Source organism: Blennius ocellaris (assembly GCF_963422515.1).
Source record: "Blennius ocellaris genome assembly, chromosome: 12".
Lineage (NCBI taxonomy): Eukaryota > Metazoa > Chordata > Actinopteri > Blenniiformes > Blenniidae > Blennius > Blennius ocellaris.
In genome coordinates, this window is record NC_137661.1 from 10,417,586 (window position 1) to 10,442,617 (window position 25,032).

The following is a 25,032-nucleotide window of genomic DNA, read 5'->3' on the forward strand; positions in this document are numbered from 1 at the left end:
TTTTTTAATAAACCGATGCCATTGAACCCGTACAGCTAATACTTTTGTTGGCCAAAGTACATAGGTGTGTTTTGAGTCGTGGTCTGGCCAGACAAGCCAGAGGCTTTGGAATGATTGACTTTCTAATTATTTTCTGGTCTTCACACCAGTGACACAGCAGACGGTGTGTCTTTGTCACCTTTAATTACAAAACATCTTATACAGGAAAACAATAAATAAAACCAACAGTTTAGTGAGGAAATCAACTACAAAATTATAAACAGTAAAAAGTTACATGAAGAGAATATTAACATAGTAGTTATCGGGTGTATGATCGCGGTATCGTTCAGCTTATCTGAAGCAATGGTACAATATCTTTGTGTGAAAGTCTACCGCAGGTATGATAGCCGTGTGAAAGTGTCCCATCTCACCATCTGGTGATACACCTGAATTCCAGAATCAACAATCAAATTCTTCTCCAGCTCAGTAAAAAAAACAACAACAAACATATGAGCACAATAATAACATGTCTGAGTTTCTATCAGGAGTTCTGCACACCCACTGAAAGATAACGCAGCAAGACATTTCAAATAAAAGTTCTGTTGCTGAACTATTTGTACATAAGGTCAGTGCTATAGTCTCTACTAGCATGATCAAAAACAACAGACATATTATGTCTTTTCGCGAGTGTCCTTCGGCTCAAGTGGTGTAAAGAGATTAAATTGTATTATTTGACTGAAATCCTCTTTTTGTTTCTGTGTCCTTTCCTGCAGGAGCTCCGGGTGGACTTCAGGACTGTGGAACTGGATGTTTGTGATCCGGACCTCCTTGTCCCATCACGTCTGCAGTGTGTGTGTTGCTCACTGTCTCTCATTGGTCCTTCACACTTTTAATATCCCCTAACCTGTGACTGGTACTTGGGGAAAACTGCTACCTCTCGAGTCCTTTCCTGCAAAAGTTTATTCAAAGGTTTTCTTTTGTGTTTCTCTTTCCACTGTCATCTCTGCATGTTCAAGTGTTGGAAGTTTTTGTTTGTAAAAGTGCCATTAAGTAGATTTGCTGTGATTCTTGCTATATTAATAAAACTGAACTGAAATCGAATTGAACGTATCACAATCCATCCATCATTTCAATTTTGCAGCAGTTTTACAAATGGGAATCAGCTTTTTAGTGGCAAGGCATATAGTGCTTTATCCAAAAATTGGAATTTTACCACCTTAACAAAGCAATGTTGATCAAGCTGGATTCATGAAGGAAAAAAAGAATACAAAGTAACTCAAAGCAGCTCAGTCAGGTCAACGGGACGCGTTCTGTCTTTTAAAAATATTTTGCCCATTAATCAAGTATCATACGACTTGGATAAGAGATTAAATATCTTTCAAAGATGCATGACCGAGGCCACATGAGCTGATTAATTTGCTTTGGCACTCTGAGACAAATGAGAATATGCAGACAGTCGACATAGGGAATACATTTTGTGAGTGAAAAATTTACTTCACAAGGAAAACCAATTTTTTTGCAATTTTAGCGTCTGCATTGAACCTTTACTGAGACTCTCCTGCACAGTGGAAGACAGCATGACAGTGGGTTTGGGTAAAAATGACAGAATAGTAGTAGATTCTAGGTTGGGGCCTGAAAGAGATTAACATGGACAAAAGTTAAGTAGACAGAAGTTTGAACCCGTCTCAGAATATGAAGTAAATTTTATACAAATGATCACTTAATAACAGATGTATGTATTCATTGGCGCTAAAGACAAATGCTTTGATGAGAAAGTGTCGCTACCTATCCAAGTGAGGCGTTGATGGCAGGAGTGTATATGGTCTTGGAGACTGCTGCTCCACTAGCGCCCCCTGCTGTCAGGACCTGGAGCTGCAGCTTGTAAACACTTTGAGCCTGAAGACCTTCAACCGTCACCTCCCGCTGAGACTGAAGAGGGAAGCAGAGTGAGTTTACAAAACCACAACATTATCAATAAAAAATGTTTTAGCTCACTAAAGGAGTGTGTAACAATGACTGTGCTTCATTAAAGTGAGACTGTTCAGAAGATGAGATTGGGGGCTCATATTACATATGCTTAAAAATAAAACTTGGTATATCATATTTTATAATCTGAGATAATCTCATTCGCTCTAACGAAGGCTTATACTTATGTATTCATATTCATTCACGAGTATTAGACACAGTATTGTCTGCCCATATTAGAAGTAGATAAGTGTATATAAAACAGTTCCATCCACTGTATACAGGTTCACTAGACAGCCTGCAATTAATTCCTATATTACAGTAACAAACTAAAACATCAGAGGAGCAGTCTGTGTCCTCACAGCTTGGCCAGTTCATATGACCCACTTAAATTACAGGCTTGCTTGACGGAGATGATTACTATCGAAAGTTTTGTTCCTGGTGCACTGACATTCTCCCGACTTGGTTTATTCAAAACTGTTTCAGACATTATGATCTCAAACCCCTGAGATATTTCCACAAGCCCTTAAATCTGCGTCTCAAAAACTAGATTCATCAATGATTCATTCATAATTACAGATAAATATCAAATCTTCCATAACATTCTTGAAAAATATATCTTCCAACAATTACACAAGTTTATGGTTTGTAAAAATGTCTTCTCTTCCATTTTGTCAGGTTTCGGGTGGCAGTGGCCGAGAGGTTAGAGAAGCGGACTTGGAAATCCGCAGGTATGAATCCCATGACTAAGAGGTCACCGCTGCAGGACCCTCAGCATGACCCTTGACCCCAACCGCTGGCCGAGCTCTCCACTGGGCGCTAGGAGCGGCACGCTACCACAGAGGGTAAATGCAGAGAAGTAATCTCCCCGAGGGGATCAATAAAATGTATGCTTTCTTTTCTCTCCTATTTGTTTTTTTCCTAAATAGCACAGAGGTGAGTTTTGTTTAAGTCATCAATGATATATGTCTGAAGAGAAAACCTGAGCCCTGGTGTTACTCATGCTTTTAAAGAATTGTGTTCTTTTTATATTTGTCTTTTTCTGATTTATCTTATTTAGCTTGAATGCTTTTATGTTTTTATCTTTGCTTGTTTTTAGCCACCTTTCTCACTGCATTGCTCTTACCAGGTTTACTTTGAATTGCCTTTTGAAATGTGTTATACAAATAAAGTTGTATTGCCTGGCCTAATAAATTCAGAATATATAAAATGGAATAAATAAAGCACAGACTCCAACTGGTGATTTCTAAAATAAAGCTACTCAAATTTAATACATACATAATCTGTCATAATTTGTACACAACCTAATCATTTTTTTCTGATAACCCTTTGTTTCACCTGGGCAATGGTCTGAGTCTGGGAGATAAGCGTGTCCTCCTGGCCTTCTGCTGTTGCTGCGATCTCAGACTGCAAAGTCCAGGTGAACTGGAAACCCTCAATAGCTTCTGGGTCCAGTGCATTCTGGGACATCCTCCAGTGAAACCTGGTGACGAGGGAGCCGTTGACTTGCTGAAAGTCAGCGGTCAGCCGCTCTGGACGCAGTACCACCTTCCTGCCTGCCAGGAGGCGCTCTGAAGCAAAAAGACAAAGTATCTCTTTGGTAAAGTACACAACTGGGCACATCAACAAAAAAGAATGTTTCAGTCTCTGTACAAAAGTTCATGACCATGACTTTAATTAAAATGGCAAATAAAACAAGCCTGTTATGCTATTCTTAATAGTCAAGGAGTGAAAGGATTAATGAACGCTGCTTGACATCTGTGTTCGGTTACCCTTACCCTCCACGTTACAGGGCAACGCTTTGCCTCCTCTGACTCTGATGGAGGAGCATGAGGGAGTTGTAAGCCAGGCAACAGCCTCTGATCCCGGATTGGCCTTCATTGCCACAGAGACGCGGTACTTACAGGCAAACAGCAGGCCTGTAATAGTGTGATGGGTGCCCTGCAGCGAGAGTGAAATAAGTCAAGTTTGGAATAAATGCGTGTTATGAGCAGGGAGCAATTTGCCAGTGGGTATGGGGGTTATTAAATTCATCCACTCTTCAGTGTGATTAAAGCTACTTCACCAGCAGACTGCACAAAGCTTTCAGTCACACTTGAATAAAACTGGGCCAACGATGGAAACAGTGAAACACAAATACCTTTCCACTCGCACATGCAACATGGTTTGTCTCACAACAGGTAGTAAATTCTGTTTGAGTGTCTGACCTCCGACACCGTCATTATTAGTTAAATATATTATTGTTAATGAATGTATAAGGTGTGTGTGACACACACCATAGTTGGTAGGCCTTCCAGGGGAAGATCTTTTGAAGCAAAACGGTGGTACTGTGGTAGCACCAGTGGCACCTGAGCTCCGTCTCGTAATGCATGTAGCAAAGTCGTGTACTTTAAAATGCAGTAACTGAGAATAACTACTATTTTCAAAATGTTATGTTCAGTCCTCCTTTGTCTCCTTCCTTTTGTGCACTTGCCTCTCTCTCTATCCCCCTCTCCCATCAGCACCACAGTGACAGCAGTGAATCATCGTTGTGACAGAGAAGTCGCTGGCAAGCACATTAGCGTGGCCCCCAGGTTAAAACTACACTTGTGTGCAGTATCAGTGAGTAATCGTCATATGAGCAGTATAAATGTTTCGCTGTGAGCTGTTCCGCACTAATCATGTTCGCCTCTAATACAAAATGTTCATCTTGGTCAAAGTGGTGGTACTTCAACATTTCCTTACGTGGTACATGGTGTAAAAGGTTTGAGAACCAACGCCTTAAAATCCACATTTTATCACTTTTTTTTTTTGGTCTTGGAACCTGATTCATGCGCATCGTGTTAGCATCATGTGAAAATAAACACATTTTGACGGCCTCTGGCAAATTTGAAGGTTGGCCGTTTCAAATGGCAAGAAATGTCATAACTCCAACGAGCAGAAAATCACATTTGGTGACCTCAACAAAAAGTACACAGATCTTCCAACATTTGATCAGGCGACGGCGTATGCGATCATTTGAGGGCGAGAGGTTAGCAATGGGACAAGATGAAAGTACGGTGAGTCCAGTTAGGGTTTTATGCAACAGTACGGCCAGTTTATGGCAGCTTATCTGTTTGGAAGGCGCCAATGCTTTGCAGCAGCTACAATTTGTAATGTATACTGAAAACCGTTGTAATTTACACAGAGCATTGTGCATAAAGTTACTTCACATGAGATTTGCCTGTGTTGGTTTTGGCAACCCACTTAATGGTTAGCAGTTATTACTGAAGTGAGTCCATAAAGCACTTCAGCACCGATTCTACTTTCTGTCAAACGTTGACATTTACTGATTTACCTATTTGTAAGGCACACCTGTGAAAACTTTGCATTGAAAATTGGCGCAGGTTAAAGTGTTTCTTGAGCTTGTTTATCTTAGTTTAGAGTACTTTAAGCATACCCAAAAGGAACCTCAGTGCACATGTGCGCCCTTGTGGAACTCAATTGCTGATTGGGCAGTATTAGATTATCCAAAAGTGACTGTACCTTTCCCAGGCGTTTGACAGAATTATAGTAAGAGTGATGTTAGACAAAGACCGAGGTGATAGCACAGAGACAAAGCTCCACACAGGCAGAGGATGAGAACATGCTCGACTGGTCTGAATTATGGTGAAGAAATCTGATCGGTGATCTGCACATGCACACGCAAGCACCAGGGAAACAAGACACCATTGCAAAATTTCATCTACACACAGATGCACATAAATCCAAGTTGCGGTGTTCATACCTGCACTATTGTTGTTCTCTCAGTGCCTGTAATATTAGTACTGCAGATGTGTGGACGCCACCGCAAAATGTATGGGCCAGGGTGTCTCTGTCTGGCTGAAATAGAGAAGAACAAAAGAGGGCTCAGACGTACATTCTAGGATCTGTGTTTGTTTTAAGATGGGTAGCGATGGATGATATGGCTGGAAACCTGAGGAAAATATGTCTCGATACTTAATCATAATACTCACCGCTCTTCAGGCTGTCTCTCATTTCTAGCTGCATATATGTTTGTTTTTCTGGTTAAATTTCTCCCACTCGCAACTTCATTCGAGGAATGCAATCTGGTACAATGCCGCAGCTTTTTCATGATTTCTCACTCCTCTCATGTTATTACAGTGGTTGAGGAAATAGTATCACCTTTCAGTATGATGCATAGCTGCTCAATGATAAAGAAAAACTGACCACGTCATTCTTCTATATAGAGCTCCTCCCGCTTGGTCTGACCTCTGGTCTTCCTCTCTCTGAATCCTCTCAGCTATTCTCTACAATTCTAATTCACTTTATCATCAGTTCATCTGTAATAAATGATTTGCATCATCCTCGAGTCCAGTCAATTCCTTCCTCTTCAGAATTTCTTCAGCACTACTGCAAAATGCACAAATGAGCATGTAGTTCATTGGTATTTTTATATCTATGATTCCTTAATATTTTCATTTGTGCAATGAAAAGCTATTGTGACGACAAAATTTCCCAATGTGCCACAAAGCTTATGTTGTCATGCCATGTCATGTCATCTTATCTTATCTTATCTTAAAATCCTGGCTGCTTCAACTGAGTTCAGGCACTGATATTCAGTACGACTTATTTATATTTTTGATATACTACTCGAAATCTGATTAATATTTTTTAAACCGTTAGACAAAGATCTATGACACACATATTTAATGTAGTAATTGGTCTTATCCACAGCTCTACCGTCGAGGAGGTCAATCGACGAGGTGAACAATGCACACAACCCCATAGTGCCTCATAAATGGAACAAACGTTCTATTATCATCATTTTCAGTTTACACATTGCGCTTCATTAAAGTGAGACATGGTAAAAATGGTGAATAGATTTCACTTATAGAGCTTTTCAACTTTTCAACTGCTTGAGCAGTCCCAGAGTGATTTACATCGTTAGTTAAGTTTACCCATTGACACACACCGACTCACAGACCAATGGCGTTTTGAGGAGAAACTCACCCTGTTGGGGCCACTTCCAGAACACCTTCACCTGCAGCTGGTTGTCATGGTAATGAGGGGCAGCAATTTCCAGCCTCAGGTTTCCAGGGTTGAGGGAAGCGTCAGGGTGAGGCAGAGAGGAGGACACAGCAAGGTCCGAGGAAGATGATGGGGAGGATGAACCAGGCGAAGAGGAAGCAATGGATGACGAAGCTGATGATGAGGAAGAGGGGAGTTCGTTGGAGAAGTCTTCACCTTTGAAAGAAGAGAAAACGATACATTTAATTACATTGATTCACTTAAAGGCTTTTTATTGGAACGACATGGATCAAAATTGTAAAATGTCAATTTTTTTTTTAAAGCTCATACATGACAAGTAGTCTTTTTTATTTTCACATTTTCATAAAGTGAATGTAGTTATTCTGTGTGTGTAGTTTGCATGTTTTCCTTGTTAAATTGTCTATTTCTCTTTGAAAAGGCTGAACATGATGGAGTAGTGATTTACAATCACTTTGATTCGAGAGTCTAATCAGGTATCTCATCAGGTTTCCCCTCACAATCCAGGGACATGTACTGTATGTTAAGTTAACTGAGGTCTCTAAATTGCCACTGCAAGCCTAAATTAAATAATTTTGCATGGTGAATACATAAAACCTGTTGCCAAGCTCATGGTATTTATAATTGTATTAGGCCTAAAATATATTAAATTTGAACTGCAGCAGGTAGCTACTTTCCTGTGGTTTCATTTAAGTACAAGCATTAATAGGCTGTATATGGCTTAAATGCCCCTCATTGGCATTGGGCTGCAAGTTAATACTGAGACTGAGTCAAATATTAACACCTCTGAATTAGAAATGATAATGTGTTCCATATGAAGTTGTTGTTATGTGGATTAGTAATGGAGCTGCAGCTGGCTATAATCCCCTGCTGGACTGACCGATAGGTCACCTATAAATACCTCGGTTGCCTCAAGGACCATTACTTTCCAGTGTATGCTGTGTTTAAATAGTGCAGCTGTAGGTGGACAAAATGTGCTGACAGTCAGCAAATGCAGTAGCTCTAACTCGAACAGGAAAATCATTAACTTAAAAAAAATGTATGACTGCTAACAAATGAGCGCTGTGGACTGTGCTGTATAAACAGTATTCATTATTGTCTTGACAATAATAAATGAAAAGTGTAAAATTGGAATGTAAGAAGCAGTTTGTGGGATATGGGTACTTGGTTGCTGAAGGAGTGGCTGGCATTAGATGTGTGTCTGGTTAAATAACAGCATCACAGACTGAACAAGTGCAGATAAACTTGTTGAAACTGTCTTTACTGAGAGCATCTTAAGTTTAGTTAAATTATGTGGTGTTAAAAACAAAACAGGAAAAATATGAAATACATCTATTGGATGTCTTTAGGGCCTCTGACTGTAAGATTTGTATTTTTACTTTTTAATCGAAAACAATTTTTCATTTGCACATTTCATACATAAAAATAAATACATATATTCACAAACGTGATTAAAGTTTTGTCACCTATGAGTTACACCACACTTCATTTATAACTACAGTAAAGCATAGGCTACTTGACCATTGTTTCATTAAAATTAAATGAAAACAATGAACACAAAGTTCAGAAATATTTCTAACGTTGTTTCTCAGAGATGCAGCATCAAACAACTTAGTTCATAACTGGTGAGACAAAATTCACACTTGAATTATGTATCTGATTGAGTGGTGTTTTGGAATTCATTAATACTAACTTAAAATGATTAGTATAATAATTATACTCTCCCCAAATTCTTAACATTTTCTTTTTGTCAAATATACACAACGTTCTAAAATTCTTAATATATTTGTCTGCTGCCCATTTTATGCTGTGGAAATTCTCACAGTCTCATTACAATTGTTTGCATATATTAGATTACATTGAAGTGCTGCATAAATGAGAATATGTGACTTAAGTGGCTATTGCTGAGCTCTGTGAGCTGGCCTCTTTTGTGTATTACCTGCATGAGCAATAGTGGTGAAAACCAGCTGGGATCTGGGGCTCTTCAGTCTCTTCTGGCCCCAGTAGGCCACTGTCTGGACAGATAGGAGGTAAGATGTGGCAGGTAGCAGGCCCCGCAGCCACAACTCGCACTGTGCCTAGAATGCATAAATACATCATTAAAAAAATGAAAACATAACTCTTAAGGACAAACACAGACTGAATTTGAAAATGAAAATGGTGAGGCTGTACATCCTTAAGGCTAGGAATAGGAAAACATGTTGTGTGTTAAAAACTGCCCATTTGCTTGCCATCTCACATGACTACTTCAAAACACTTAAAATATATACTCTAGCTACAGCTGGAACTGAGTATACCCGTGGACGGTAACAGTATTGGACCATGAAACTAGTCACAGTAGCAACCATTGCAAAAAAGACTCACGTCCAATTTCATGCAGGGCTTTACTTTGCCGAGTTTGCATGTTGCTTATATTTGGTAACTCTGTCTTCCACAATCAAAAGGCGGGCATGATAAGATGATTCATATTTCAATTATTTCTGTAGTTGCCAGTCTGCGGTGCAGAGATACCAAAGGACTTGTACCTGTCCAGGATGCATCTGGTCTCCTTTGACAACAGTGAGCTGCTATGAGGTCTGTTCTGCCACCTCCTCAACAGAAGCACAATATTGAGATACAAATGAATTAAGAAAACCTACAACAGGTCAGACACTGCTGTAGAGTGCTTTTTCTAGTATTGTCAAAGCTGTAAGAATATCTAAAAAACAACCAAAAAAAAAAACCCAACAACAACCATCACCTCCTTTTGGTTTAAAGTCAATCTTCTGCATGAAACAAAGAAGCCCAGTCAGGATCACACTGGGGATACCACATTTAAAGCCAGCTTCTTTCTATTATATATTATCATTACAAACCACGTTGTCATCATTGTCGTAACCATCAACATCAACCTCATCATCATCAACAGCAGCAGCCGTAGCTGTGTGCTCTGCCTTATGACTGACAGTCCAGACCTGTTCTGCATTAGCTTGCTTTTTGACTGACAGCTCATTAACAGGCTCTCAGTCTATCAGCTCTGCCTGCCTATGTGGATTCGAGCTAGTCACAACAAAGAGATGCTTGGACGATAAAGAGTCTGTGTGTGTGCGGCGCTGTATGTGTGTACACTTTAGAGACATTGTGACAAAAACAAGTTAAAAGCAGTTTCTTGGTGACCGACGGACAAAATGGGTTAAAAGTATTCCCATTATCCTGAAGATAGCCAAAACATATGGCCTGTACAGCTGTACGTGTGTGTGTGTGTGTGTGTGTGTGTGTGTGTGTGTGTGTGTGTGTGTGTGTGTGTGTGTGTGTGTGTGTGTGTGTGTGTGTGTGTGTGTGTGTGTGTGTGTGTGTGTGTGTGTGTGTGTGTGTGTGTGTGTGTGTGAGTGTGTGTTGTAAAACAAAGAGAGAGAGCAAGAGAAGCCTGGATTTCTATTCTGGCGAGTAATGTCAGTGGACATTATATGTAAGAAAGGGATGTATATTTAAAAGCACTGATTCAGCAGAGGTTTTTCCACATTTGAATGCTTCCCCTGAATTCCCTTTTTACCATCAGGTTCAGTACAAAAGTATTTTGTAGCCCACCATAAATTCCTGATTGACAGGATGACATGATATGTGCTACATTCACACCGAGGGAATTGTGCTGATTGACAGTAATGTAACATCAATGATTTCAGTGATACAAAAGCTGTATGGCTATGCTATTCTTGGTCATACCTACCTGTTGCGATGCTGCTGTTTGTGTGTCTAGATGCGGAAGCAAGGAGGAAACACTAGTTAGGGGGGGCTCATTTAAATTCCAGACCTCCCAGCCAAGCAGAACAGAGGACCAGACTGCAGATAAATGGCTCCACCAGGCTCAGTCTGGGATCGCCATCACTACTTAAGGATAGGTAGGTCCATATGAGTGAGGCTGCATTCAACCTGGAAACTCACATGTTTACTTTTCAGCTTTTTTTTTCTTTTCTTGCGGTAAACGTTCACATTATACTTCCAGCAAGAGGGTCAAAAGATGAACGGGGCAAAAATACTTTGAGCATTCTCTGTTTTGCTCATTATATCCTTAAAAAAAAAAAAAAAAGGTTCAGTCAGTACAGAGGCAATCATACCTGTTGCGTCAAAGCTGTAATATCTGTTTGTGTTGTTTGCTGTGATTATGGGTATTTTGGTGCTGCTGACTGGACTCAGCTGCATTGCGAATGTATTACATCACACCTATAATCAGAATAACAAAATCCACCCTTTGAAGTATAACCACACAAAAGAGCAAAAATGAGACAGCACTGTTTTACTGTATATAATAACCTCACATCCCCTCAGTCTGACAGCCAATTCTTCCCACCACAGTAGAATGCTGGCAGCCAAAGCACCACATTAACATCTAAATATTGGCCATATAACACTTTCCTCACAAGGAACGTATGCTTTTCAACCGATGCACCCAGTCAGTAATGCCATTACGCTGCAGTGAGTGGCATGTTGTCAGTACATTCCCAGATGCTTGAGTTGAACACATTATCTGGGAGAGCCAATTCTCTCTCTTGTCAGTCGATCTCCACAGCTCGGTTGTCATGCTATTTCAGCAGCATAAAGCCCAGACATACGTGCTGTCAAAGAGCTTCTAACAACGTTACAATCCCCCAGAGATAATAGCGTGCCTTTCTGTGAATGACCTTGTGTTTACAGATCCACATAGAGCGTGTGCACGAAGTCTGCAGAAGACATCAATAAGGGGAGCGCACGGCAGGCGACAATTTCAGGGTGAATATGTCAAAACAGATCCAAAATAGCGCTCACATAAAGTGATTTACTTTAAATAATGTCTGCAAGCAAAATAATGAAACCACACCTCCAGACCTAAATATCCATAAATCCCAGCTGAATAAACTTTGGTAACTTTGGCAAGTTTCAAACTCTCATGCAAGTTTAACACAGAACAGCGAGACCATGTTTTTTTTCCAATGTCTCATTTTTGCTCATTGTTCAAATTCACATCCCAGAACAAGAGCACATTTTCCAGTTGATTCACATTTGTCACATTTGTATTGACAAATGTTGGCCTGAGGTGAACATCCTCCAACCAACTCATTTCATCCTCTTCCGCACACTGGAATCAGTGTGACTATAGCAAAGGCAGAGTACGCCTGGACGAGCAACTGATCCATCACAGGGCAAACACAGAGAGACAGAATGTCTAGACTCACCCTCACGTTCACACCTAGAGGCAATTCAGGATCACCAATTAAATTATGCTAGGAAAATAGGAGGACAATATTTCTTTAAACATAAAAATAATCTGAATGTGTTTTATAAGGGCTCGTTCCATTCCTGTGTTGCAGGCTACTGACATTTCTCCTTATGCTCACTACTTCCCAGATATTTTCAGTTTTCTGTAGAAAACCTGCCCAAAGTGGCTGAAGCTGTCATAGCTCAGCTTTGGCCTGTTAAGTTACTATAGGGATCGAAAGCAAAAAAAAACAAAAACAAAAACAAAACAGGGATTGTACATGTGGGAGTGATTGCACATGTGTGTAAAGTCCATATGTTTATGGGCCTGGTAAAACTTCTCAGGTGCGGCTAAAAATCTTCTATGTGCTGCGTGTTGTTTCACCCACTGTGTGAGAACAGTGTATGAAGAAAGAAGAGAGCGGTTACAGGATTATATTAGATAGTGGGTTTAGATTATGGTTTATACAACAGGGAGAGGTAACAAGCATGCAATTCTTTCAGTGTGTGTGTGTGTGTGTGTGTGTGTGTGTGTGTGTGTGTGTGTGTGTGTGTGTGTGTGTGTGTGTGTGTGTGTGTGTGTGTGTGTGTGTGTGTGTGTGTGTGTGTGTGTGTGTGTGTGTGTGTGTGTTTCTTTGAACTCATTTACCTCATTAACCCATGAAATGGAAGTGGAAATTTGCAATTTTAGAACGACTCGTCGAAACTTCCTTTACTAATACAGGACATACCAGCGACTATATCAACACTGATGGAACTGGTTTCAACTTGCAAGTTTAATTCCTTAACAAGCACCTATTAATATATTAATTATCCAATTCTAATCTTTTGTTTTTTAAAATCATGTGAAGACATAACTTTGTGATATTCTCTGTCATATGGAAAGTTGTCTTACCCCCTGAGTCAGCCTGGTGTTGCTCTCCATTTTCCCCTGTTGTGAGCGGGAGTGTGTCGGCCGTGTGTGCATATTGCTGTGAGCTGTTTGCGTTTGTAATGTGTGTTTGTGCGCGGTGTGTGTATGTTGAGATATCCAGGTGATTCTGTAGTTGTGTACAGGCAGGTCTCCTTCCCTGGGGGGCTCCCAGTGTAATAATGCCGCCACTGTGACCCCGTTTCCCCTCGACCTAAGGAGAAAATGTAAAAAGCCAATTGATACCGAGCATGAATCTAAACAAACATGGTAAGAAACCCAAATATTTAGAACTTCCTGAACATACATGGAGATATATTTGAAGAGGTTCTGCTGAATAGCAGTCAAATATTTTATTAGATAAAAAGCTCTTTAATTTACTCAAATTTTCTAGTTTTTATAAAATATGCTCTCGTCAATCAATTTGTTCTAAGAGAAACCCAATATGTTATGCCTAATGCTATATTAGTGATCTATTTCATTTATTTCTTACCGATAGCAATTAAACTTGTTCTGTGGAAAAAAAAAATGTCTGTACTCTCGGGCTAATGAATACAAAAAGTTAACTAATAATCAAAAGTTTTTAAAACTTTAATTCATTGAATTAAATGGTATTTGATCCTGGTGTAGAGCCAATGACTAATGAAGACACTTAATGCTTTGTGAGTTTGCTTTTCACACAAAACAAAAACATCTGCTAAAGGGAACCACGCCTCACAAAAAAGAGGGATTTCTAATGACAACATGAACTGTTTGTTTGCTGACCTAAAAGAGTTGTTTAAGTACTGTAACATTTCCATGTATTCACAGGACCACCCTGCTGCTGTCCCCGAAAATAATTACTACATGACTGACCTTTGGAGATATTATATGGACTAATCAAATAGACTCCAAATGATTGAGATGGATGCTAGATACTGTGGGCAGTACATGCAAACATCAGAACGCCATCTTTACAGGTGAGCTCAGTTAAGGGCGGATGCCTTGAACCAGTTGCAATGACCACAAGGAAAGTTATTTGCATCATTCATCAAGGTATCCCACCATTTGTTGTCACTGTAGCAGTCAAGGGTCTGGCTCAGGGACTTACAGTGGTGGCCTGTCCGCTGGGTGGTGCAGACCTGCTGACGTGTTACCAGTATAGGTCCCTCAACCCTGAACTGCTCAGCTTGGGTCATAAAACTAGATCCAAATATTTGGGCCATTTAACCTGGTTTGGGGATGCTTATAAGCAATCATTTAAAAGAAACAGTTTTGGTTTTCTGTGACTGCAGATTTGATCATAATGTAGTGAATAGTATGCTAGAAATGACAAAATGTGACTTCACATACTTATTTCTGCCAGTGTACATTAATAATTTGCTCCTCAGCTATTTTCAATGTTGGCTTCACAAACCTCTGTGGATGTACAAGTACAAGTTCAGACTTTATATCATGGTGACTAAATTTAGCTAAATTTAAGGCATCATCTCTGCAATTAAATGGTCTTAATATATTTCTATTGATACAACCTATGGTGTGAACTTTATATCACCTTGTGTTGCAGTGTACTCATAGAAAAGAGTCTCTATTGAACAGGGATAAACTGTAATTAGTAAACACACATCAGATCTGATAAGACCTGCTTATGTACCCGACACAGTTCATGACTAATCCCCCAGCCTGCAGTGCTGAAATGTACTTGTATCAACAGTGAAAATCAAAGTTACAGATACAGACAAATACCTTTCTGTGAGCGGAGACACTGGCTGTGAACCCGTCCAGTCCAGAGTCTGGTTGCTCACTCTAATATTAGCTGGAGGTTCGGGAGGTAAAGGATCTGCAAACAGAGGAACAACATGGTCAGGACACGATGGAAAAACTGTTGAAAAAACTGTTGCCTGAGTTTTCATTTATATATCAAATATTATTTCAAAACGACAGTTGCTATTATATATGTTGTCTTACCATCGCTCATTGACAGTAACTATGATCAAAGCTCTACCAATTTGCAAAATCTGCGTTTCATACATAATTGTTTATTATTCTGCTGTATTTGTGATGAGATCTTTATTTCTTTTCAGAGATCTTTCACCAGCTTGACTGAATTGTCTAATACCTCAATATTTAATGTGCTGCAGTGGGGGGGCGAACTTCCTCTCAGCCTTATTGAAGTCTACAAAGCCAATTGAATTTACGGCATCAAAGGTGAGTGATACTGGAGAACGCTGAAGCCCTTTTCAGTAGCTACCACAACACAGACCAAAGTCGACCACCACTCCTCACTGTTTGCCTCCAAAATGAAATCCTGAGGTCGCTGGTCTTTCAACACGGACTCTGTGTCTCGTTAGTGCATCAAACCCGGGCGCTGTATTTAATTAAAACTACAAAATGTATCTTATTAGAACTACATTCCCTGTGGCAGGCCTCCTACAGGCTTTTCTTGGCTGCCCCACATGTACAGATCAAAGTCAGGGCAACATGCTGGAGGCTGCAGGACCCGACCTGTTTTGTGTGTGTGTGTGTGTGTGTGTGTGCCTGCATGTGCGGTTGTAAGCTGGGTGTCACCGTCAGTGATTACTGTCAATTTTTATCCATTGTTTAATGAAATGAAGACATCAAGATGAGTTTTCCTGACTCAGACATTCCCCTGTAATTCCCACTGGCAGCTTCTGTGCAACGCTGACGTCACAGTGGAGTGGGAACAGTCGTGTTCACGTTGGACGTTCCTGCTCTGGTAAGCTTCAGGTCACAGCGGAGGCACTACGACCATCTTGACATCTGCTCGCTTCCTGATTTGTGACCCTTGACCTCCAGGCCCTGACTAATCAGTCTAATGAAGTGGAAACACAAGACGCTGACTGTGATCAGATGGTATTTGGAATGTTTAAGTGTGTCTTTAACCTTTCACCCCAGATCTCAAAATACAAAACGCACACGCGCACGCACACACAGCTCTTCAAATGTGCTTATTTGCTTTCTTTCAGAGTAATACGAGGAGATCGATATCACTCCTTTTTTCCGTCTTTTGTGTATAAGACTGTGGTGGCCAACACTGGGTCTGCTAAGGTTGGCGTAACAGCAATCTGGATGCACAATCTAACCTTATGTAATTATTTAGTCCTTATGGTTTAGTCATAATTTTGTTACAGCACAGTGTGCTCATTTCTTTCTCATTCTGTTTGTAGTAACAAGAGAGAACATTAAGTTAATCAACAGACGTTAACCTTGAGAATAAAATAGGATTACAGAGATTTATTTAATATTCAGTTTTCTGTTGTGCTGGAAAAAAAAACTTTTGTCTTAACATTGAAAATTGAAAGATTTTAGAATTCTTCTGCTTTCTCTGTGTTGATGTCAACCCATGACAACCAAATTACACCTGTATGCATTTGTTTATGTCCTGGAAAATGTTATTGTGTCGTTGGATGGGTCATCTGAAGCTGCCAAAGACAGTTCAGGAAACCTCAGCAGACGGAATGTTTATGCTTTTGAATACATCATCATTTGTTGTTTTATTGCAAATGTGGAAAGTCAAATCTTAAAACACCTTTCCATAATCTTTTGTAACAGCTCAGCTGATAAAGAATATTTTTTTTCCCCAAACCTCTGTCCAACCTGAGGTCATTACTCACATTTAAACACACTGTAGCCAATCCTGGCAGGGGATTCATATTACTAGCCAGACTTGGCGTAACACCAGGATGACCTCAGTCTGCTAAGCATTAGAGCTACAACCTCCTACAGTGTGTGCACGTATGAGCGGATGTGTGATTGTGTGTGTGTGTGTGTGCATGTAAATATTCCTGTTGTGGTGGACCTGCATTAGTTTATACACTTACATTGTGTGGACTAGTAATCACTGTGAGGACCAGAATCAAATCATAATAACGTTTATACACTTTCTGGATAATAACAGTTTCAATATGCATTTGTTTATAGTGACCACTGTAGTTATTACACGCCATGTGGGCTCCTCACAAGGACTATCAGGTGCCGTTGAGCACCAATTTAGCTTCGCCTGCTCCGGGCTGAGGTCCGATTCACGTTAAATGTTAGGGTTATACAAGTGGTGTCATGGTGCAGTTTAGAGAAACTACGTATGAATCTAAGTCAATGTAATGTCCTCAGGAGGCAATAGGGAATACATGAAATTTATAGGAGGAAACATATTAAGATGAGAATAATGATTATGGTTTATCAAGTGAGGTTAGTTATATTTGTTATAGTTACATTTATCATATGCCGACAGCAAATAAGTGATTGTAACATCTCCATAAACATGTAAAACGTGCTGTTGTATGCATGCATGCATTTGTTTGCAAGTGCTTGCATGTCTTGACAGTTTGTATAAATATGTGTGCTTGTGTGTATCTTCTGGTCCCTGGCTGTATTTTCTGTGTACCTTATCCATCAACTCTGAGTGAAAAGGAGAGAAAGAACAGGGAAAGGGAGGAAAGGGAAATGTTCCCGAGTCTCTCTGACTTTACTTTGGGGAGGTGTAATATCTCTCTGAAATGACACAAAACAAGCACACGTGTTTTGCTCAGAGACAGAATATCAGAATTCACAGATCGGGTTATGGAAACAGGCAGGGGAACCATCACTCTCAGTGGGACACTCCCAGCAACTCTCTGAAGAAAAACCAAAGTATGTGTTTAAAAGCACTTGGATTACCTTTACTGGAGATGTAGTGTTTGCTGGGTGTGGTGAAACCTCTGCTGCCGTGGCTATTGATGGCAGCGACTCTGAACTGGTACCAACGCTGCGATCTCAGGTCTGACAAAACCACGTCCTCAGAAAGAGTCTGAAAACACAAAATGACATGTCGATCAGTGGACATGAGACACTGAGTTTTTGTTTATTGCCACGTGTAATGTGTTTATTTCTAAAAAGACATCCACAAATGCCAAATTTGTTCTGAAGCATAACAATGACATGATTTAAACTACATCTAAAAACAGTAAACAGAGCCGCAATCTCTACGTCATAAATTACCATTGAACATAAAACCACATGAGAAAATACCACCTGCCAAAAACATATACACTTGAGAAGCTGAACAAAAACTGTGGTGATGTATTGTTTTTCAGTTAGTATCTAAAATGCTGCAATATGCTGGACACGAATCAAATAGCTCAAGTATCCTGTGTTATATTATGTGTTATCATGTAAGTGTGTGTTGCTTATTTTTAATCTGTCTCATTTAAATATTTAAAAACTTAGCAAAAATTGTAGTTAGAAAACCTATTGATTGATAACAAACATATCGTATATGTATTTGTGGCCTAAATTTTATACACCGTATTTTGAAGTCAACTCTCTGAGTGACATTAGGAAAGTGCAAAGACCTGAGCTCTGGAGTTATGCGGACAATACTCATTATCCTAATTAGCTGTTTGACACTTTTTTTTGACAGTTTATTACATGTACTCAGTGCTCATACTGGTCTCCGGGTGAAAGAGTAACTTAAATATTTATCTATGTCTGTCACTGTGCATTTAACTTGTCATTCAGAATATGTATATGTTAAATAGTAGGGCCCATGACGGAGCTTTGGGGAACCCCACATGAAACTTTATTCTGCTCACATTTGATGTAATCTACTTCCTGATGTAACGTACTGATTACTTCATAATCAGTATTGTATCTTGTGGTCACAAACGTTTTTAAAAAAAGCTTCTTTTTTTTTTTTCATGTGGTAATCTGATTTATCTGTAAATATATTGACCAGCAGGTGGGTTTTGTTTCCATTTTAATAAATGAAGCTGAACAAATTAACTTTAACATTCTTGGCATGATACAGTTACAGTAACACAAACTACAGCCTACATGAGGTTGATTTTATAACTGTTTTAAATAAATTAAATAATATACCGTTTCTGATGTTACATTTTTCAAACATCGCTCTTGCGGTAGATCTTGATCCGTTTTACATTTATCATAAATGTTTTATCATGAATATCATAAATGATTTATGTCACTAACAAACTGGCAGCATGATTGGAGGAAGTGAGACGAACACAGTCGGACAGTCAATTCGTCGGACAATCTTGAAGTGAAATGGTTGGCACAAAGCACGGCTGAAGTTGCCAAATGTTTGCATTTCATATCCCTGACATTGCAAATATATCCACTACCTAAGATCTCCTCATCGGCAGTGACACACATGACTGGTACATGCACACACTCAGACACGAGCTGCCATCTTTTAAGTCCATAATGAGCATTCAGTCATTCAGAGTCAGCCAGTGGAACGACTGTGGCTGACTGTGGTTCCTTTTTAAGCTCTGCTTATTTACCTAACCTCACACAGGCGTATACACACATGGATGTACAGCGCACGCACACACACACACACACACACACACGCAGGCTTTACCCTGGCTGAGCGTGAGGCTGACTGGGGCGGAGAGGTTTAGACAGCAAGGCAGCAGACTGATGAGGTGGAAACAGAGGCTAACATCCATCTCCATAGCTGAGTCGTTTCATCATTCAAGGCAAATTGAGAGTTGTGAGGTTACAAAATTTGTAGTATGGCCTCAATGCTTAAAGACACAGGGAACATTTTTCAGAACTGCGACGGCTCTCCATTATCACCGTTTCTAATACAGTCAACCACCAGTTGTGTCACGTCGCGTCTGATAACCCTGATATTACCTGCAAACAAATTTCTACAGCTTCCTCTGTGTGCCTCACACCGCCTCCTTAGCCAATAATTTCTTCCTCGACAGTAATGATGCTCTTCCTTCAAAGTTTCTAATTACATGATAAAGACACTGTGAGAGGCTGCTTTTCATTTACCATGGCAATAGTAGTCCAGGGAGAAGCGTGGTCTTCACTGGGGTGGATGCCAATGTTCCAGCGGGACTGCAGCATGTAAACAACCGGCTCCACACTGATGTTGAACTTCGAGACCCACAACAGCCTCACCTGACCCTCCGAGTCCTCGACGAAGCTCATCTCTCTGCGAGGCTTCAAGGGAACACCTGAATGGACAAGACAGGATGTCTGTGTGAAGGGAAAACATGATGATGTACAGTGATAGAGGGAGAGGCTCTAACTAAATTAGTGTTTTTAAATTATTTTCTTTTTTACATCAATCAAAGATCCCGTGGAATAAAACATTTACAGTTTCAACATTCTACATGACTATGTGTTAACTCTTCATTTATATCATTATTTAGGATTTTCAATGGCGCAAACAGGCCATTTTTCTCTTTTTGTAAAACAAAGTCAAATGTTTTGTGGTTCTTTCTGTCCTTTGGTGCAGGATTAATTGACTCATTCTGCATCCAATAAAAATGCATTTGCAGCTTTCCCGTATCAGCTCCTGATATTGATGTAATGGCTAAAGAATGCACATTTAAGCACTAAAAAAGTCAATTAAATCTGGAACATGGCTCATGTACGCTGAGGGATTTTCACCAAAAGTACATGGATATAAGGACTCAAATATCCCTGAAACAATACTGCATAGCAGAGAGAAGGAAGAAAAAATACTGACTTTAAAAGGGTTAAGATAACATTCATTCATTCACCTTCGAAAACTTGTTAGATTGAGAGGAGTCTTGCACATGAGATGGAGCCGATCTGAGTTAAATGTGGGTTAAATGAGGAGGGAATCACACAGTGCAATCAATAATAAATAAAAAATGAAGGTCAAGTTGGCTGGCATAGCTGGCTGTTACTCATGAATGCAGCAAAAATGACTGCATTCATGAGTAACTGGGCAAAGGAAAAGTCACAACTTTTCAGTGGGGAAGATATACCTGCCTGTCAAACTTAAATTGAAAATTCCCAGACTTATCTCTGCACATATATTGCCATATATGTGCATGTTTGAGTCATTCTGACCTTACAAGTATCAACCAATGTCATTGGTTTACATGGGTGAAGACAACATTTTCCTGCTGAAAATGTGGAAACTTTCTTGTTATTTCTATCTCTTGTTGACTGAATGCTTCCAACTTGGAATTGAGATTTTCACATAACTCTCTGAGGTTCCAAGCTTGAACTTAACCAGCAATCCATGGACACATTTGAGGTATGCTACCACTGCAGTGGTGTTCCACCATGCAAATCAAAATATTTTTAAGAAATCAACAACTGTTAAAAGAAAATATATTGTGTAAAATTGTTGCAGTGGCCAAATCCTAACCACACGTGCGGTGATTCATGTTGCTGGGGAGCTTTACGTAGACTGAAGGCAGATATGTTACCCACAGTAGGACAGTCTGAGGCATCAGAAGCAGTCAAGTTTGCAGGATTCAGAGACCTTTATTACATTAGATTATATTTAATTATGCTGCTCGGCAGTTTCAAAGAAGCTTTTATAAACGGAGTTTACTTTCTCAATCATGACAATAAGTGTGTTTAAACATTATGATCCTAAGAGCGAGATGATGTGGCAAACAATTCACGTTTGTCTTTCTCTGAGCAATAAAGGCAGGTTCAGTTTTTATTTAATGTCATTAAAAAAGGCTCCTTAAATATTATGAGGATAAATCAATAGACAGTCAACACTAGCTTTCTCTTTGAATTTGTTTTCTTCCTTGTATTGAAGAAAAACAAAAACTGCAATACTCAGGGCACAAATAGCTGTCGGGAGTGACATTTACCTTTATATAGATTGGCTGGTGCCTGGCAAGTGTGTCCACAGCCATTGGCGCAGCACTTCCTTGGGGATGGACAATGCTGATCTGACGAGCAGCTCTCGACGCAGGCAGCAGCGAATCCAGTGGCTCGCTGAGGGGGAGGGCAGTCCCCCTGGCGAGACGACCTCAGGGAAGCCAAAAACTCCCGGCTTGTCACGCACTCTGTCTGCTTCTGAAAGCATAATAATAATAATAATAATATGACAGTTGTAACAGTACAGCTGATAGCAACAGTGTACAACGAATACCAAAACTCAGCAGATTGGAAACTGTTCCTTACTGGCTGTTTGAAAGCAGTCAACGGGCTAAAGCTTTAATTGTTGTTTTTATATTGCATTTTATGTGTCCATATTCACTTGTCTGTGTATTTAGTTACAGAGCTGTAAAACATGAACAAATGCTTGAGCTAATAGCACTAAAACCAGCCAACCAATCAGCCGTCCAGCCAGTAACATGCTTCAGCTATTGTGATGAAAAACTAATTACCTCCCACCAAAAAAAACAAAAAAAAACAAAACACCAACTGGCTCTGGAATTCATCATTAATGGCATGCGAGCACGCGCACACACACACACACACACACACACACACACACACACACACACACACACACACACACACACGCTCTTTCTGCCTTACCTCGCAGGATTTTGGAGAAAGCACCTTTCGAGTTTCCCACAGTTCTTTGCACGGCTGAAGGCACTGCACATAAACGAACAGAATGAAACAAAATTTTAACATAAAGTCATGGTTTTACAAATCATCGATTACTCTTTGCTGACAGCTTTAGAATTATTTGAACTGAATTGGTAAAAGCACCACTGCCATCTTAAAGTGTCATTTTATCTCTTGTAGGATTAGGTTGCTTCAGAAAAAAATGAAAAAATAAAACCCAGAGAGTAGATCGTCGTCAGCCTCACATCTGTATGCTTAAAACAAAGCTACTGCCTGCAGTCACAGCTCAGGGTAGCATAAATAATGGAAAAGTGAGAAAATGACAACCCTCTGTCAGTTCAGACCATTTAATCCAAATGTATTTCCCTTTTAAAAAAAAAAAAAAAACAGAAAGCACCTGGTCTCTAAAATTCACACAATACATTTGTTAGTCTTTTTCTTTTTGACATTTAAACAGCAAGTTTTCATCCCAACATCTTTTTTTTTTGTTTTAGTCAAACCAGTAGTCTTAAACATATGATATGGCTCACAGGCCAAGATTAGCTTACTGGAGTCCAATCAAGCCTGCAGGATGAGTTTACCATGCAAATATTACAAATAAACTAATAGAGTTTTTTGTTTTGTTTTTTAAATGAAGGTAACTAACTTGTTAACATGAGACATAATATGACCCTGAGATACAAAACTGAGCCATGAATGGAAGCATGCAGAAAATTGCAGCAGTGAAAGTTAGCTATGTTATTGAGTATAGAATAACCTTCGATTAAAACTCAATTATAAAATGAGGGCATGAAAATATGCATGCATGCAAAAGGATGAAGAAATTGTGGGGAGTGTTGGGAGAAATATTTATATATATATATATTTATATATATATATATATGGTTCATCAACTATGTACACTTTCAGATTTACTCAAAAAAACCCAACAAAAAAACCCACCAATCTCTTTATCTAATTTAAAGTAAATGATAGCATTCATTTCACTATTTAATCAGAAAAACAAGCATCAACACACTTAAAAAAAAGAAACATTTGATAATCAAGTATCAGATGGTTTTGAGATGTTCAAAGGGGAAATCTAAGCTGCGAGAAATCAAAAAAGAAATAAGCCCGACTCATCTGGTTTGCCACCTCAGTGAACTGGTGAATGATGGCTCTGACAAAATTCAAACCAGACAACATATAAAAACTGTGGTTTCCCCCTTTAACCTCATCCCCCTCCTCGCGCTCTCGCTGTCTGTCTGCCTCCGTCGGTTCACCAGTGCGCCTGGCTTCAATCATTCCTCTACGTTACTCCATCACACCGAGTCCAGACCAACAGAGCAGAATCAACAAAGCACTTGATCTTTTTTAGCACATATTCATGGCTCGTCACGGGAAAACGTCTTTCTCAAAAGGTCACAACTCATCAGAAATGTTTTTAAAAAGCCTATTTATGGTATGAAAAACCTGTGGATCAAGGATTATGACACAGCAAATGTACATATACGTGTATGTACATCATTGCAAGGCTAGTAGAAGCTATCAGTTACAATGTAAGAGGCTTGTTCTCAACAATATTGAATTTTACAATAAACAGCGCTACCTGTTCATATTACGCATTTCATATGTTCAACATTTGAACATCTTCTGTGTTCAAATACTTAAATGGTGACTCTAAATAGGTAGGTGTGAGTGTGTGTCTCTCTGTGCTTGTTCTGTGATGGACTGTCCAGGGTGTATCCTGGACTCACCCATACTTACCTGGGATTAGTCACAGGGATTAGACACTGAACAGGATATAAACAGAATATAACAGAGATGGTCCAGCTACCTGTTTACCTGGAGCTGGATACTGTGGATGTTTCAAACATGAACATCCCCAGTTTCATAAGTTGTAATGTGTTTGTTCATATATCTGCGATATTGTTTCAGGCAAGCTACACACCTGACATTTGATAAAGTGAGGGTGCACCTTGGACAGGCCAACTAAGAGACGCAGACAATCGTACATGTCCATAGTGAATCCCATAGCATTCCAAGTAGAAAGACCTTGATCAAACCACTACACCATTTGAGTCAATGTAGACTCATTTAAATATTTGGCATATCGGGAAATGTTCTTTTTGGTTTTTGTCATTGAGACTGACACTACTGGTGGGTTTTAAGTTGAAAACCTCATCACCACCATCTTCATCAAAATGACTTTCAGACAAGAGATGAAGCATGTTTGAATACTTTAACAGTTGATTACTGACATATTGCTACATACCTGCCACATACCACACTTCGCCACCTATCAACAAGAACAAGGTTGGGGTTTTTTTTTTACATTATGAACAACCTCACCCTTATTATCTGAGCATACGGTAATGATGTAATGTGTGCTGTATTTTACAAGATTGTATGAACATTTTGATGTTTCCCTTTACCATGGAAACTTGTCATATTTGAAAGCATTACAACCACAACTAATCCGAGCAACCGCAGCTTTCGTTCTTCATAAGGGAGCAAACCACAGCCACCTTGAAGTCTTTATCCACAAAAAATAACTTTGTCCAGAGTTACCACTTTAAGTTATTTTCCCATTTTCTCCTCTGTTTAGTCAATGATGTATTCCAGAAGGAGCCTGACTAGAACACACACACACACACACACACACACAC

The 25,032-nt window shown here is 39.6% G+C and overlaps 1 protein-coding gene across 1 annotated transcript in view; it reads right to left on the reverse strand.

Annotated features, from left to right (window-relative positions):
- Positions 1-166: 166 nt before the first annotated feature.
- Positions 167-25,032, reverse strand: part of anos1b (anosmin 1b) — a 49,312-nt gene continuing 24,446 nt past the window's right edge. Inside the window, exons 3-15 of the mRNA XM_080506805.1 lie at positions 22,349-22,411; positions 21,673-21,880; positions 19,856-20,040; positions 17,729-17,858; positions 14,798-14,891; positions 13,058-13,286; positions 8,891-9,029; positions 6,916-7,149; positions 5,690-5,784; positions 3,723-3,885; positions 3,283-3,515; positions 1,765-1,908; positions 167-1,611 (exon numbers count right to left, since the gene is read on the reverse strand). Of these exons, the coding sequence (XP_080362931.1) occupies positions 1,765-1,908; positions 3,283-3,515; positions 3,723-3,885; positions 5,690-5,784; positions 6,916-7,149; positions 8,891-9,029; positions 13,058-13,286; positions 14,798-14,891; positions 17,729-17,858; positions 19,856-20,040; positions 21,673-21,880; positions 22,349-22,411 (1,917 nt within the window). The 3' untranslated portion in view covers positions 167-1,611. The remainder of the gene's footprint in view (positions 1,612-1,764; positions 1,909-3,282; positions 3,516-3,722; positions 3,886-5,689; positions 5,785-6,915; positions 7,150-8,890; positions 9,030-13,057; positions 13,287-14,797; positions 14,892-17,728; positions 17,859-19,855; positions 20,041-21,672; positions 21,881-22,348; positions 22,412-25,032) is intronic.